Source organism: Octopus sinensis, linkage group LG7 (assembly GCF_006345805.1).
Source record: "Octopus sinensis linkage group LG7, ASM634580v1, whole genome shotgun sequence".
Classification (NCBI taxonomy): Eukaryota; Metazoa; Mollusca; class Cephalopoda; order Octopoda; family Octopodidae; genus Octopus; species Octopus sinensis.
In genome coordinates this window covers 104,066,224-104,084,237 of record NC_043003.1, presented here as the reverse complement: position 1 = coordinate 104,084,237, position 18,014 = coordinate 104,066,224, and the positions used below count along the sequence as shown (strand labels likewise).

The 18,014-nt window shown below is 36.4% G+C and overlaps 1 protein-coding gene across 8 annotated transcripts in view; it reads left to right on the top strand.

Annotated features, from left to right (window-relative positions):
- The window catches only part of LOC115214086 (AP-1 complex subunit sigma-2), a 124,515-nt gene that overhangs the window by 35,993 nt on the left and 70,508 nt on the right, over positions 1-18,014 (top strand). For 5 of the 8 annotated variants that reach the window (XM_036505039.1, XM_029783133.2, XM_029783137.2 and 2 more), the window contains exons 2-4: positions 2,568-2,746; positions 5,949-6,057; positions 9,410-9,547. In XM_036505039.1, coding sequence (XP_036360932.1) covers positions 2,568-2,746; positions 5,949-6,057; positions 9,410-9,547 — 426 coding nt within the window. Of the gene's footprint in view, positions 1-2,567; positions 2,747-5,948; positions 6,058-9,409; positions 9,548-10,911; positions 11,023-18,014 lie in introns of all 8 variants that reach the window. The other 3 variants (XR_005000193.1, XR_003881879.2, XM_029783135.2) reach the window with 2 other exon arrangements.

Genomic DNA, 18,014 nt, shown 5'->3' with positions numbered 1-18,014 from the left:
TTCCTACACACACACACACACACACCTTCTTAGCTTACAATTTTCTTTCAACAATTGACAACTGAAGTACGCTCGCAAATTAATGCTACGAAAACCTAGCGACAGAAAGTAAATTAAAAACCAATTTACCTTTTCTGTTGAGTTATTCTAATTCGACCGTCTGGTTTCCTTAAATCTGTCTCTTTTCTTCAACTGAACTTAGTTCCTATCGTTTCTTAAAGTCATTTGTAAAATCTAGGCGTTTTTTTTTGTTATTTCTCGAGAAAGTTTTGTTTCCTGGACACTAAAAACTAACGGGAAGTAGACATCAGTCCCAGTACAATTGGTGTAATAGTGTAACTCATAATGTGAGCGGCTAGCATCTACTCACCATATATCAGTGAAATGTTGCTGTGTGTTTGCAAATGTATTCAAATGAGAAAGTGAATTGTGTTTGGCACCTTTTTTACTAATAACAAACACACACGTGTGTGTGTGTTTGAGTGTTTGTATGTAGCTGTTTGAAACGTTTGTGTTTGTCACTGTCATATATGTATATGTTTGCATGTGTGTGTGTGTAAAGACAAAGTAGGAGAAAGTGTTGTAATAGGTGGAGTAAAGCCTTTGAAGTGAGAGAGGGAAATCGTAAAATATTGAGTTTTCTCGAATTTTTGCTTAATTGGGGGTCAAATTGAAAGAAATTTATATGCCATGACCGAATGGAATGTACTTCGAAAAATCATAGGTAAATTCCAATTGAAGAAATTGAAGAAATTGTGTGAGGAGTAAATCGTTATGTATTTATTTGTTTCTGTTTGCTCTGTATTTTTTTGAGTAGTGGTTTAAGGTACACTTGCAAAGAGAAAGTAGGAGAAAGTGTGGTAATAGCAGGAGTGAAGCAGTTGAAATTAGAGAGGCAAATCGTAAAATATTTACTTTTCTCGAATTTTTGCTTAATTGGGGGTCAAATTGAAAAAACTTTACATGCCATGACCTAATTGAATCTACTTCGAAAAATCATAGGTAAATTCCAATTGAAGAAATTCTATATTGTAGAATTGTATTAAAAACAAACACGGTAACAGGCAGAGAAAATCTGCCTTTTATCATAAAAGATATATATATGGCAGACTTCTTTCAAACTGAAAGTATTATCTCATATTACAATAGAGATGTAATACTGAAATAGTGTAAGAGATAAGAGATTGCTCTGGGCTTGCTTTAGGCAAGACGGTGGAAATATTTTTGGCCTATGACACTGTGTGGACCTTGGCTTTTGTATTTGGTGCCTGTTGCTTTAAGTATTTTATTTCAATTTTATGTATGTATGTATGTGCCAATGAGGGAGACCTCTACATGGTAGCTAGACCTGGTGAAAATAGCAGCCAAATCTCCCTCAAAACACCCTACTGTCTTAATCTGACAATTCTGCCTATTATGTAGTTTTTATTGAGAAACTGTAACTAAAAATTAAGATTAACCCCAAAATTTTATGCGTTTTAATAGCAATCAATTTTTTCTCTTTTTTGCTTAATTAAAATGGTTGCCTTTTCCTCGTAGTTTTTCATGCCAGCTGTAAAGGTGAAGAGAGTTAACGTGGACGGTATTAAGAAGTGGAGATGTTTGGTGATTGTATGTGGTGGTTACCTTTGACTGTTTCCTTCTCAATAAGGATAATTGATTGATAACGAATCTTAACACAATATATATACAACTTCAAGTGAAATTGGACATCATAAGAGAGACAGAGAGAGGAAACAAAAGTGATAGTATAGCGAAGGTTTTGGCTGACTGTCATCCTGTACTCCCCTTGTTGCCAGTGAAATGGTATGTGCCAGCTGTCTGTGCAATTCATTGCTTTTAATGGCAGAAAAAGCAGGACAAAAATAGCGATTCTCACTTTGAAACTGACAATTTTGAAAATCTATTTAGATTACGGAATGCCCCGCTCTCTCATGTATCCATGTTTAGAATTTCAGTACGATCAGATGAACAATGCTCGATTTATAAGCACAGAGACAGACAGACAGAACAGATTTTATATATTAGATTAGGATTTGAGGACAAACGAATCCAAAATCTTGCTCTTCAGCAGATGGTGCTAACACTAATGGTTCCTGATATTAGCGCTAAGCTACATGACTAAATCTATTATCATTTAATGTCCATTCTCTTTGCTTGCATGGGCAGGACTGTTCAACAGGATGCAGCAACTCCCATGTCTATGACTAGATTGCTTTCCTAATGACAACAACTTTACAGTATGTTCTGGGTGCTTTTTCAGTGGCCCTAGCACTAATAAGGTCACCAGTTGCCTTGTGAGACTAAAGGGTCTAAAAGGATTTGATTGATGTTTAATCTGTCAGATCTAAAAGGATGAAAAGTAATGTCAACCCTTGATGTGAGGAATGAAATTCAGCCATAAATTTTCAGGATTGGACATAATTGTTCAATATAATATTGGTATTTAGTTCAACTCAGACAAGAGAAAGGCAAGGTAGAATCTTTAAAAACATTTCGTTTGATCATCTTTTGATTTCTGCTCAGCTCATATCCTTTATTTTTGTCCTTTTCTGTTTCTTTTCCAGATGCAATTTATGTTGCTGTTTAGTCGTCAGGGGAAATTAAGATTGCAGAAATGGTATGTTGCTCACCCAGACAAAGTAAAGAAGAAGATTACCCGTGAGCTTGTCACTTTGGTTCTTGCCAGGAAACCAAAGATGTGCAGCTTTCTGGAATGGAAAGATTTGAAAATAGTTTATAAAAGGTATGTAGATTTGTTTATTCACTGTAGTAATGTTTGCAGTTCATGTAGAAGTAGCAGTGAGAGAGATTCTAGAAAATTGATCTTGAAGAAATAACAACCTAAATCTTCATCATTTCACATCTTATTATGAAAATTGGAAGGACAGACACATTGGATAAGGTAGTTTTAGATTCACTCTCTAAAAGATAGAAATAGTGAAATATAGATAGATGGGTAGGTAGGTAGGCAGTTAAGTAGATAGTTAGGGTTATGGTTAGGTTTAAGGTGAGGGTTTTGATTAGTGTTAGAATTAATGTTGGGTTTAGGATTGGGTTTTAGATGGTAGTGATGCAGTGTCGGGATGTACTCTCAAGGTACAAGATGACAATCTGTTTTACTGCTGTACAACAACAACATTGCTTGTTATGCTGTTTAATCTCCAATTCTGGTCAAGAAAACTTGTGATGAAAGATGTTCCAACTGTAACCATCTTGTCCTTTTTTTTTACCTCTGACATAGGCAAGGGTATGGATGTGTACTTTACTTGGGCAATTTCATTTACAAGTAATTAGTAGTCAGAAGCTCTATGTATGAATGTTAACATGTATATGAATGTTAACATTCTGCATCTTTGCATAGCACTGTCTGAGCAAATTGGTGATGTCATATTTACATTCCCTGTAAACACTAAGGTACCATAGCTGTGCACTTTCAAAGACCAGTAAAATTAAAAAATGAAAGTCCTTTATTTGAAAAACAGGTAAGACTTGGCAACAGGAAGGGCATCTTGCTGTGAAGTACTACCTCAGTAAGTCTCCCTATGTGTCCTTCCTTTTTATTTGAAAATGGTACAATACAGTGTGAATAAAGGGCAATTTGGATACTAATTGTGGCAGCTTGATTATAGTAATGACTGAAATGCAGACATATTACATCATTATTACATTAGTAGAGTATCACCCATCATATGACAGTTATATCGAGAAGTTTACCCTTGTCACCCTGGATAATATCAGCTAATGGAGCATACGTCAAATTTCTTGGTGCCTTTACAAAATGAGGAATTATATTCTAATTTTCAAAAAATATTTATTGCCTTAAAATTAAATAAAACAAATTTCTCATTTATATAACTCCTCATTTACTCCCTCTGCTCCTCTTCCTGCTACTACACCTGCACCTCTTATTTTAACTTTTTGTCCTTCTTTTACACTCCTTTCTTTCTCTATTACGTATGTGCAGCACATTTATTAGATTATCCTGACAACAAGTCAAAATCTCTATATAGGCGCAGGAGTGGCTGTGTGGTAAGTAGCTTGCTAAACAACCACATGGTTCCGGGTTCAGTCCCACTGCGTGGCATCTTGGGCAAGTGTCTTCTGCTATAGCCCCGGGCCGACCAATGCCTTGTGAGTGGATTTGGTAGACGGAAACTGAAAGAAGCCTGTCGTATATATGTATATATATATATATATATATATATATATATATATGTATGTATGTTTGTGTGTCTGTGTTTGTCCCCCTAGCATTGCTTGACAACCGATGCTGGTGTGGTTACGTCCCCGTCACTTAGTGGTTCGGCAAAAGAGACTGATAGAATAAGTACTGGGCTTACAAAGAATAAGTCCCGGGGTCGATTTGCTCGACTAAAGGCGGTGCTCCAGCATGGCCGCAGTCAAATGACTGAAACAAGTAAAAGAGTAAAAGAGAGAGATATCTCTACTTGTATACTACTTCCCAACTTCAAGTGTTTGAATAATCAGTAAAAATTATGATTCGAGAAGCTTCAGCTTATATATATATATATATATATATATATATATATATATATATATATATATATAATAGTTATTTTATTGCTCTAGATTGAACAATGGTGAAGATAATTATATTTAAAATAGCAACAGTAATAAAAAGATGAGTGATAAAAGGAGAGAGATTAATAGATAACACTGACTTCAATGTACTCATGTAGTCATTTAGCATTAATGGAATCCTTTTCCTTTGATGTGAAAATGATTTTTTAGGACCAAGAAAATAACAGGATTTTAAAAATATTAAAATTTTTTTTACAAATGAAATTTTGGAAAGTGTCCTCATTTAAGAGTTTTTCAAAAAGTGTGACTGATGAAAACAACCTGCCAAGTTATATCCTCTATTTTGTTCAAAAAGCCTCTCCACAGTGAATTTTTTTCATCCTGCGCATGCACAATTTGTCTATCACTGCATGAGTGGCCGGGTGTCAGCCATTGTCCCTCAGCCATTATGTACCCTTCAGCGTGTCAACATGCTAACCACTGAAGAACGTACATTTTTAGTTGAATTGGTGTTTTGAGCTGGAAACAAATATACAGATACTGTGAAACAGAAGTTCAGTGAAACTTTTCCAAATATTGTTGTTCCACATTGGGACACTGTGCAGGATTTGTTAATAAAATTTAGAAACACAGGCTCAGTGGAAGATGCAGCAAGAAGCGGTAGGCCTACTTTTCTTTCTGATAAACTGTTGGTAAGCCCAGCCCATCAAAGTCCTTACACAAATTGTAACGGGAAACAGAACTCAGCCTAGGAAGTGCTCACATGGCAGTAAAAGAGAAATTGTTTCTTCTATACAAAGTGCTGGCCATTCAAGAATTGAATACTATGGATCATGCTAAAAGGCTTCGTTATTGTCATTGGTTCCAAAACTGTGTTGCCAAAAAAGGCATAGAAGTGCTGGATGGGTGGCTTGGTTTCATCTGTCAGGATGCATAAATTCGCAAAACACAAGATTATGGAGCACTGAGAATCCACATGTGACGCATGAGCAACCTCTGCATCCCACAAAAGTTGGAGTATGGACAGCAATTTCAAGAAAGTGTACTGTGGGACCGATATTTTTTGAAGACACCATCAACACGGAGAGATATTGCTCGGATATTGTCTCTCCATTTGTAGGCCAACTCACTGAAAGCGAAATTAGTAATGCATACTTTCAGCAAGATGGAGCTACTTCAAGAGTTTTTCAGTGAACGGGTTATTTCAAAGGGAATTGGGCAACCAAGATCACCTGATTTAACACCGCCAGACTTTGGGAGGGGGGAGCAAGTCTAATATATCCTTTTGTAGTCTTATACCATCTTATAAATATTTATTTTGCAATTAAAGACTGCGGAGAGGTTTTTTGAACAGCCTGTGTATACAGAGATAGTTTGCTCACTGTTTGTCATTTTGCTTTCAGATATGCCAGCCTTTACTTCTGTTGTGCCATTGAACCAGCTGACAATGAATTATTAACACTTGAAATCATACACAGATATGTTGAATTGCTTGATAAATATTTTGGCAGCGTAAGTATTGTTTGGCCTTATCACTGTTATGCATATACTTTGAGCGTTTTGCGAAAATGTTTTGCACAGAAAAAGAATTTTTGTTATATATGCAACTTTTCTCTATGATTGCTAATAGATGCAGCTTCCCAACCACATAATTCCCAACAACATAGTTCTTGGTTTAGTCCCATTGTTTGGCACCTTGGGCAAGTGTCTTCTTCTATAGCTCCAAGCTGACCAATGTTTTGTGAGTGGATTTGATAAAGGGAGGCAGAAAGGAGCCCATTGTGTGTGTGTTCATATTACCTTGTCTTGACATAGCATGATAGTTGTAAAAATGAGTGTCACTGTCCTACAAGCAGTGTCATTCATTTCCAGTATTCTGCACGAACATATCTGGCCATGAAGAATATTATGTTGCTTGGAAACGAGTGACGGTTGGCAATAGGATTGGAAACCTATCTCAAACTCTGAACTATGCAAACATAGAAAAGTGGATGTTATGATATATATAGAAACTTGTATTACCATTTAATATCCATTTTTCCATGCTTGCATGGAATTTGTTGAGACAGCTTTTCTACAACTGGACGCCTTTCCTGTTGCTAACCACTACCCGTTTCCAAACAAGATATTTCCCCGTGTTCAGACATGTGATTCACAGAAAACTAGAAACAAGCAACAATGCTTGTATGATGACGATTATGTGTGAATGTCTGAAGAAAAGGAACAGAGATACAATTCAGCACTATGCTCATTTCCAAAGTGGAAAAAAATCCATTTCATGAGTTTAAAATAACTTTGTGTGTTTGTCACCCTGTCTTCACATCGCATCACAGTTGTAAGAATGAATGTCGTTCATGTCCAATATTCATGTGTGGCCATGAGGAAATATTAGCTTGTTTGGAAACAGGTGGAAGTTGGTGATAGGAAGGGCATCTGGCCATAGAAAATCTACTCTAATAAATACTGTCCATCACATGTAAGCCTGAGAAAGTGCACATTAAAATGAATAATTATTTGAGGCTGTCATTGTTGTCTGTGACTGTTATTTCTTAGCTATGTTTTATTTGTTTCTCAGCAGTAAGCTTGACCCAGTTTATGTGTTTTAAAACTCTACAAAAGCCCTTGAATTAAAAGTTTCATTCATAGAGTAAAAAAATAGTTTTTAGAATAATATTTAGAATAGCGGAATGTATGGTTGCTCTTAAATACAAAAACCCTCTCTGGTGAAGAATGTATCGACTAGTCATTAGTGACTTTTGACTCCAGGCCAGAAGGATGCCAAAAAGCAGACCGATCTGGAAAAGAAGGATTTGGAAGCTTAAAGGCCCTTCATATGGTCAGAGATTTAGGGACATCTTAATTGAGAAATTTGATGGAAGGGAGGAGGAGTGACAGATTTGTGACATAGAGGGCAACTGGGAATTCTTGCAGAACAGCTTGCTGAGTGCCACAGACCAAATCTTTGGCTGGTGCAAAGCCCCTTCCAGACCTAGGGTAATGTGGTAGAGGAACAATACTGTAGAGAGGGCCGTTTGAGTAAAGAAACAGGCCTGTAAGTGTAGGGGTAGCAGGGAACTGTATCAGATGGCCAGGAGGGAAGCTAGGAGACAAGTATATTTAACCAAAGGAGAAGCAGAAAAGAAGAAGTTTGCCTAGGTTCAGTGACACAAGGACCAAAGAACTGAAATATTTCTGATTGCAAAATAGTGTGTGATAGAAAATTGTGATGTCATAGGAGAGAAATGTGTCTGCATGGATGATGGTGCACTTGCATTTATGATTCTGCAAAGGAGGAGGCTTGAAAATGCCATTATGAAAGACTGCTGAATGTGGAGAATGAATGGGAGGAGGAGAGTCTGCCAAAGATTGTTCCAACTGAAGTACCAACTACCTACAATACCCTGGTAGATAAGGCAATTAAGGATATGAAGACAGGACACTCTCCCCCCCCCCCCCCAGCCCATCAGCAATCACTGCTGTGATGCTTAAAATATCTGGTGGTGTTGATTATGGTCTAGTAATTTGTATTGTAAATCAGATAGTTCACGAAGGAGCCATACACAATGACTGGTGTAGCAACACCATAGTCAACTGCTACAAAGGTAAAGGTGATGCCTTAGACAGAAATAATTACAGAGGTATCAAATTGTTGCATCAGGTGATGAAAGTCACAGAGAGGGTCATAGCCCAACTAATTAGGGAGAGAGTTAGTCTAGATGGGATGCAGTTTGGTTTTGTGCCAGGGAGAAGCACCAGTGTTGCTATAGTTCTGGGAAGACAACTGCAGGAGAAACACCTAGCCAATGATAAACCTCTGTACTTGCTTTTGTTGATTGGAGAAAGCTTTAGACAGGGTCCCTCAATCCCTTATCTGGTGGGTCAATGCAGAAACTAGGGATAGACGAGCAGTTGGTGAGAGTTGTACAAGCCTTGTACAGGGATGCTACCAGCAAGGCGAGGGTTGGCAACAAGTACAGCAAAGATTCCAGGGTACAAGATACTATCGGTCTTTTTTGTCAAACTGCTAACTTATGGAGACATAAATGGTGTTAAGAAGAGCATCCAGCTGTAGAAACTCTGCCAGATCAAGACTGGAGCCTGGTGCAGCCATCTGGTTTGCCAGCCCACAGTCAAACTGTCCAACCCATGCTAGAATGGAAAACGGACGTTAAACGACAACGAAACCAACACCAACTGTCAGGCAGTGGACATCATAATCATCAACTTTTAACATCTCTTTTCCATGCTGGCATGGGTTGGATGGTTTGATGAGAGCTAGCAAGCTGGAGAGCTGCTTGGTTTCTACAGCTGGATGCCATTCCTAATGCCAACCACATTATAATGTGTTGAGTGCTTTTAACATGGCACCACACAAGCACTTTTATGTGGTACTAGCACGAGTGAGGTCATCATGTAACCCACTCCACAAGACACCCTCAACTGAGTAGAAGGTAGTATTGTTGGATGAGGCTTTGTGCCAGGTGATAAGGCAGTTCAAGGAACAGGGACAGGTGTCTTGCTGTAGGGGTAATATGTGGTTACCCCAGCTAAAAACGATGGTGTTGAAGAGGTCTCAGTGTGCCCTCAAATTACAAAAAGGTGAATGTAAGAGAAGTGGTAATGGTGGGTAAAAATGTTTGGGAGTATGAGAGATGAATACACACACACATTGTAAACTTCCAAGCATTTTCTGTCCACCAAATTCACTCACAAGGCATTGTCAGCTTGAAGCCATAGTAGAAGACACTTGACCCCCAAACCACATGGTAGCGAAGTGATTCTTTGTTTTTTAAAATTATATTTTCATATTGTTGAATAATTTATGCACTGAATGAGCACAATTCCATTTTGTCTCTATTGGCAGGTATGTGAGCTTGACATAATCTTTAATTTTGAAAAAGCTTACTTCATGCTTGACGAGTTAATGCTTGGCGGTGAAGTGCAGGAAACCAGCAAGAAAAATGTGTTGAAGGCCATTGCTGCACAGGACCTATTACAAGAGGTAAGAACAGCATTCTCACTATTTTACAGAATTCACCAAAATAACTGCCATTATGCCATAGCTTCTGGTTTTACTATCACCAACTCCCACCCAGTCCAACACCATTATCATCAGTGTGTGTGTGTATGTGTGTGTCTGTTTCTCTCAAACCACTGCCATCATCAGTATCACTCTGTGTGTGCGTCTGTTTGTTTCATTGTCCAAAGAGGAACCCTATTATCCATAGTCCATGTTGACCCTGTTCCGTTTGAAGGGGGTGGAGGTAATTTACCAAAATGTGGTCTGTTTTCCTATTTGTTTGACTTTTGTTTCTGACACACATGGGACACAACATTGACACAGCTGCACCATCTTCCTGTGCATGACAATCCGTTTCTATACCCATTTCTACTTTCTCTTTACAGGAAATGTTTCCTGCCTTTCACATACACTTGCACATTACAAACACACTTGCACACTACACACACATGCACCTGCACAAATACATTCATGCACACACATGCACAATACACTCATGCACACACTTGCACATTATACACACACATGCCCATTTGCATGTTTCAGATATACTTGCACCTTGCACAAACACAGTTGTCCCCTGTCTGCAGTTGCACATTGTACATTATGCTCACATACTCATTGCACCTACATGAACTCTACACTCATGTGTGCTACACTCACTTGCTCATTACAGTCATTACACTCACACTTTGCACACAACACTCTGATTTGCATGATACATCAACCTCCATTCACTTTCATTTCTTTCTCTATCATAAGTGATTTAAGCACACTTTACACAATTATTCTCACCATACATATTCTTATAGCAAAACTTGAATTTTAAAATAATCCTTCAGGATATTCATTTTTATTATTGCTATTATTATATATTTTGATTGAAGTATTTTAATGTTTTACATATATTTTTGTACTCTAATCATGCTATTTATTTATCATTAATGAAATTGGGTCAAAGAATGCCTTTTTCAAATATTCAAACATTTACTAATATATTTGACTGTAGTTAGAATTGTTGTTGATGGCTGGAAGTACTCAACTGTAGTCTGAACCATCAATAACTGGTGTATTAAACCAGAACTGATACTCTTGATGGTTTGGATAACTTCACATGGTTGCAGTATGCCACTATGGTTAGAGTACCCAGCTTCAGTTGGAACTCTTTGTCCCAGCTATTCCAATTTGGTACATAATCCTTCTTGTTGGACACTAATGGTAATATTTGAAAGGAAAGCCTGACCCTCTCCACCTGAGTCTCACTCCAAATTTATAATTAGTAATGATAATATTAATTAAACGTTTTAACTTTTATTTTAATATTTTCCTTCTGACTGTCATTTCAGTTGGGAGCTTCCACTATAAAAGATTTGTCAGGTAGTGGTATAGTCTTGTACTACTGATCAAGTGTATTAAGACGTGAAGCTAAAAACTCTCAAGTTAGTTTAGACATTTTAGTAAGTGGCAGAAATTTGGTCAGTGCTCTCTTTTTTGCATTAAGAACATGCCTCAACTTTCTCTTCTCTAAAATTTTCATTTTCAATGACTTCTGTATTCACATCCCTTGCTAAGATTTTACGCTTCACTTACACTGACAAAGATGGCGGAAGTCAATGTGCACTATTGTATATACCAGTTAAATTCCTTGTCCAGTTATGTCCCTCACTCTCCAAACATTTTTCACCTTTTTCTCACTTCCAAAATCAGCCTTGGAATATTAATCTTTGCAGCTACTCTAGCTTTCATGTACCCTTTGATCATTCAAGGCAGATAATTAGTTGGACCTCCATCAATTCTATGTCAGTTACCTGTGGCAACAAATATGCTTTACTTGAAACCTGTCCAAAATGGTTAAGGTTAGTTGACAATCCTCCTAGGTATAGCCTTTCACAGTCGTCACATCATCAATGCCTATAATCCAGTCCTCTCATCCTTCTCTCTTTCCTGGGTGGCTTACAAAAGGCTGTATCACAGCCAAGAAATGTTTTTCAAGGAGCTAATTCAGTTTTTTCCAGTGGGAGGAGTTGCAAGAAATAATGTCTAAATGTCAGGTCATGATTTTCTTTAGACAGTATTTCAGAGATACATCATTTGAAGAGGTCCGTAGAAATCCCCTTTCATTCAGACAAGAGAGAGACTACAAACAAGTCTTAATGACTGACATTCTATATTCCACTTGGTTTGTTTGTAGGTACTCATATACTGCATCCCACAGATTATAAAGACATGCTCATTGACAAAAATTTCATCTGTAATTCTCAAAAGATTACCATGAAGATAATGATTAGAATCTAACATAGTCATTAGAGTGGGTAGGTCTGCATCATGAATTGATTAGAAAATGATGGTGAAAAATTGCAATGATATATTGATGAACTATGAAAAGAATGAGTAATTAATATTTATAGACAGTATCTTTTATCAAAGAATGTTGTTAATTCCATTCCTTTTACCTGGCTTATATTTTAACCCTTTTGATACCAAAAAGGTTAAAATATAAGTCTTTCTTCTATGATACAAATTTCCTACTTCAACATGATCTAAATTAAAATTTCCCATCAAAATTTCATGTTGATTTATGTTCCAAACATCAGATAAATGTTGACAGTTATTTTATTAAATTTTTCATTCTTTTCAAGATTGAAACAAAATTATTTCAACATAGTAATGAAAGTGTTAATTTAGTTATATTTTGGTCAGTGGCATCTTTCATAATGTCTGGAATTTAATCAAGCTCTTTAAGTACTAGCAGTATATCGTGGAGTGGGGTTAGACAGCTGGAATTCAAAAACTGTTTCTACTCTTTGGGTAGTTTATCCTAAAGTTACCAACCAACTAGTCATCAGAATGGTTTTAAGATATCTGAATTGAAAGTTAGTTTTTTTTCTACTTGCTTCCCAACTGCATGGTTCCGGGTTCATGCCTACTGTGTGGCACTTTGGGCAAATTCTTCTACTATAGCTTCAGGCCAACCAAAGCCTTGTGAGTGGATTTGGTAGATAGAAACTGAAAGAAGGCAGTCACATATATATATATATATATATATATATATATTTGTATATGTGTATCTGTGCTTGTCCCCCACCCCACATTCCTTAACAACCAATTGTGGTGTGTTTACGTTCCTGTAACTTATTGGTTCAGCAAAAGAAACCATTAGAATAAGTACTAGGCTTACACAGAATAAGTCCAGGGGTTGATTTGTTTGACTAAAGGCGGTGCTCCAGCATAGCTGCAGTCAAGTGACTGAAACAAGTACAAAAGAATATATTTTTTTAAACATTTTATAGTAAGATGGGTAAGTAGCTTAAAGAATTTTGATTCCTCAGTTTGTTCATGGTTAAAAAATCTCTGAAGAACAACAAATCTTTCATGACATCTTGAATTTACAATTAATTCTCTTAATAGATTTTGTAATTGATATTTTTAAGTACATTCAGTAAAGATATGGTTGGCTAAAATTGGGGGAGAGGGAGAAATCTAGTTAGGTTTTATCAAGCAAGAGGAGCAACTGATGCAATTTTTATTGTAAAGCAGTCGCATGGACTTGAAGAAGTTTCATGAGTTTCTTGATCTTCAAAAAGCTTTTGATAGTGTCATGTAAAATGGTGAGATAAGCATTAAAAGAGAAGAGGGTGATTAGTTGATCATAGTAGTGATATTGCAACTGTTTGGATGAAGTATGTGAAAGTGGGAGTACTTTAGGCCACTATTTAAGCTTACTATTACATGTAGCCAAGAAGGAGGTTTGAAGTGTGAGGGCTTTGGAAATTTCTGTGCACAAATAATAGAGAGAATGAATAGATTGAAAAAGATGAACAGATAGAAGGAATATATGGAGCCTAAAGATATGAAGTTGATGTCAAATGGTAAAGTATGTGGTGAGATGGAGAGTAGAGGGAAGTGGTTATGTGCAGTGTGAAGGAAGGGTCCGAGGGTAAATTCCATTAACCCTTTCGTTACTGTATTTATTTTGAGATGCTTTGTGTTTCTTTCAATTATTTTAAATATAACAAAGAATTTAGTAAAATAACTTAGTTATCATTAAGCTAGTGTTAGGAACATAAATTGTAACTAAGGTTTGGTGAGAAATTTTAATTCAAAACTTATGTAAACAAAACCTTTGTACTCAGAGCCAGAGCCGGTTTCAGCCGGGTTGGTAATGAAAGGGTTAAATGTACAAAATACACTGAGAGGGTTCATTGAAAACGTAGTAGATTATTAAATGTAGAGGGCTATTAACTAATGTAGCAGCTAGTTTTAAGTGCAAGATGTATATGTAGGGAATGTTGAACTGGATATTGGAAATAGCAAGAAACTGGAAGATGTGAAAATATTTTGTTATCTAGAAGACATGTTGAAGGTGGATCAGTTTCCAATGTTTATGAAAGGTTTCAGGAACTAAGTGGCTTGTTAATGAAGTGGGGAGTGCCACTGAAACTGAGGGAAGGGTGTATACTGCGCATGTGAGAAAGGTTATGATTCATGGAAGTGAGACATGGGTAGTGAATGTGGAGCAGAAGGGAACGTTAGCAAGAACTTAAATGAGAATGGTTTATTGGATGAGTAGAGGATCACTTGGAGACAAGCAAACAATGAATTGTGGAGAATGATAGGAATAGAGCCAGAAATGGATGTTGTGAAAAGAAATAGGGTGGCTGGGTGATGCGTTGTGGAAGGATGGAAGAGACTAGATTAGGAAAGTAATAGAAATAAATGTGAATGGAATTAGAAAGAGAAAACTGAGAAAGACATGGCAATGGGAGATGTAAAAAGGATGGAGTTAAATAGACAAGGCTGTGATGTAACTTACATGATTAACCTCTGCTTTGACAGCAAAAATGCCTTCAAAATGTTTGTTGTTGCTGACTTGGAGGAAACTAGGTCCATGACAAAGAATCATTGATATGAATGTTGAATTGGAAATATAAATTTAAATTTCATTCAAAATGTCTTTTTTCTTATAAATTCTATCAGAAGCCAAAAATAATAGAAACTCAATTTCTATTAAACTAGACTAATCTTAACCATTGTTTTTCACAAATGTATTTATCAGTTGGAGATCAGATTGATATCCACTCAGTCATGGTGTATTGTATTGATCTAATGGCCCTAGTGTTATTTGAATATATTCATGTGTATAATTTTTCTGTGTACCTACAGAAATAGGTAGTCAGTATTTGTGGTAGTTTTCTGAAGCTTCATTTTACCATTACTTTAAGATTTTGTCATGTGACCTTCAAATTCTAGTTAAGAACATGAAATTTCACTGTGACGGAAAAAATAGATTACATAGGTGCAGGCATGGCTGTGTGGTAAGAAGCTTGCTTCCCAACCACATGGTTCCATGTTCAGTCCCACTGCATGATATCTTGGACAAGTGTCTTCTATATAGCCTCGGTCCAACCAAAACTTTGTAAGTGGATTTGAAAAACAGAAACTGAAAGAGCCTGTCATATATATATATATATATATTTGTGTGTGTGTCTGTCTGTGTTTGTCCACTCATCACTGCTTGACAATTGATGCTGGTGTGTTTACATCCCCATAACTTAGCAGTTTGGCAAAAGTCTGATAGAATAAGTACTAGGCTTTAAAAAATGAATGTTTAGGTCAATTTGTTTGACTAAAACCTTTCAAGGTGGTGTTCCAGCATGGCCACATTCAAATGACTGAAACAAAAGAATAAAAGAATATGTGACTTAATATATAATGTAGTGTGGGTAAGAAGGGAAAGAATATGTGACTTGTATGACCTAGCGTAGATAAGAAGGGTAGTTAAGAAATGGATTTTGTATGTAACTCACTGAAGGGCATAGGGTAAGTTAAGGGGGCTTAAATAGTTTATATATGTGACTTACTACATAACATAGGGTGTTTAAGAAGTTTGGTTTGCAACTACATAATTTCATGCCAAATCTCACTGTCTGATATTTTGGGTGTCTTTTACTATTGCTTTGTAAATGAAATTTAGTTGGCAGAAACTGTGTGGTCATCTGATACTGATGGGATGAGGAGGAGATATTCTTGGTTGGTAGGGTTAATCTGTTAATTTAATATCAATATTTGTCCTTCCACCCCCTCGTTGGTTGCCTTATTTATCTTATTTCAAGTATTCAGTCTAGGTCTCTGAAGAAAACTTTTCTTCTCTACCAGCTTTCAAGGCCCTGAAAGGGAGCCCATGGAAACTGTTCTTTTTTAATCTAGTTCCTCAACAGTTACAATGGAATTTTGTTCCACCAGGGTTTGCAGGATGTCCTTGTTGAGCTCTACAGGTCTTCCAGGCTGAGGCTCATCTTCTAGGCTGTAGTTTCTGTCTTGGAATTTCTGGAACCACTGTTGACACTGGCTTAGGCTTATTGTCCGATCCCTATATACTGCAGTAATATTCCTCGCACTTTCCATAGCGTTACTGCCTTTATTGAACTCATAAAACAAAATATGCCAAATATGCTCCTTTGTCACTGCCATTATAGCTTTGAAAAAAATAACTGTTAAAATCAAACTGCATTCCAAATCAAAACTTGCAACAAGGACAAGGTAAAATTACTACCTGCTTTTATAGTAAGTTGATGCAGGTAGTCTATCCCATCCCTCTCTGACTTTTAGTTCATGCAACTGTAAAAACTGCATTATTTATGGGATGACCCATTATAATAAGTACATCAGTTGAAGTTGAGCATATTTAATTATCAAGGGAAATCTTCAAGTAAATAAAGACTGATTGAAATGTTAGAATTCTCTTCTCTCTACATTATAATCTTTCTTCATTTTTAACTTGCTTGGAATCATTCTAGCTCTTTGAACCTTTCAATGTAAATCTGTACAAACTGCTCTTGATTTCTTATTACAAAGTGGGATCACAGATTGAGATCTCAACTAAAAGATCTCACTGTGATAGAGCAATACTTGGGTAACTGGAGAAAATTCTCCACTAGAGTTTTGTTTTATGAACCTTTCATCAAATTGTTTCAATTGTTCCTAACACCCATAGAATATAACCAATAATAATAATAGAATTGATGGAATTTACCTTTAACGCCTTTGTTAAAAGTATTAGTTGGAAAGAATTCATTTGGGACTGTGTGTGTGCATATACATATATGTATATATACACACATATACTCATGTGCATGGTCTAGTTCCACAGCAACACCTCAGTCACCTTCCCCACCACCAACACACCCATCATACTTTCACTTTTCCCTTCTCTTTTGGTATCTTCTCTAATTGCCTCCTCACCTTCCCCACTCTGTTGGTCATGTTGCCCTGAATAAACCTAGGTAACAAAGAATAGTGAAGACTCCTTTGTCTTCAAAGCAACATCATCAGTGTGTCGGGGCCATAATAAAATTCCCTTACTACGCTGTAATGTTGTTGGCAAAATAGCAGAAAATAGGATAAGGAGAACCCTTTGGACATTTTTTCTTGTCCTGTTGAGGACATGGCAACCCTTCATGTTGGTACCACAATAAAATGCACCCAGTACATTGTGTTATGTGGTTGGTGTTAGAACATCATCCAGCCATTGAAACCATGTCAAAAATAGAATGTAGAACCAGCATTTGATCCCCCAACCTGCCTAGGAGGGCAGTAACTCCAAGTCAGAATTGACTCAAACTGTGGAGATCCATAGTAGCATGGAAAGCAAACATAAAATTATGACGATGAATATATATTTTGAGAATAATTGTGTAAAGTATACTTTGGTTACTTAAATGTTATTACATTTCTGTTTATATATTATACCTAAATCCCTACCTTCTCAAATATTTGAACAACAGGGATGCTCTTTGTTTTGGATTTCCCCATCCTCACCCATTTAGGTTCCATTATTCTGAGCTAAATCTTGTGAAAAAGAAAATATTTTGATTATTAAGACCCGCATCTAATAAGTCTTGTTATTTTTGTCGTTTTACACACACCTTAACATCTATTTATTACCAATGCTATTATTTATTTAATATTTTATTGTATATATTCTAACAGCTTAGTATATATTCTAACAGCTTATTACTATTTCAAATATTTTTCATTAACATGATTAAATTAAATAGAAGAAAAAGAAATCTGCAAAACTCTATTTTGCTTTTTTGCTTTCAGTTTAATTAAAAGAACTTTTTTTTTCTTGACAATTTTATATTTTTTGTTGCATTATTATTTGAATTATATATCTTGTCATATCTGCTATCTGTGTGTATTCTCTGTCTCCGGTCCCAAACATTGCTTTCTTTTGCTTCTTGGTGTTATGTTCTGTTCAGCAAAAAGTAATAAAAAAGGGGTGTGGCATGATTTTGAATAGCTTTGCTTATTGCATCTCATTTACATACTTCTGCTTGGTTGCTTGGTGAGAATTTTTTGTTCTTATTTTTATTTATTCATTTTGTTTTTGTCTAATGGCTAACAATGTTCGACTTTACTCCACATATGATGTAAAGATACTTTGGTT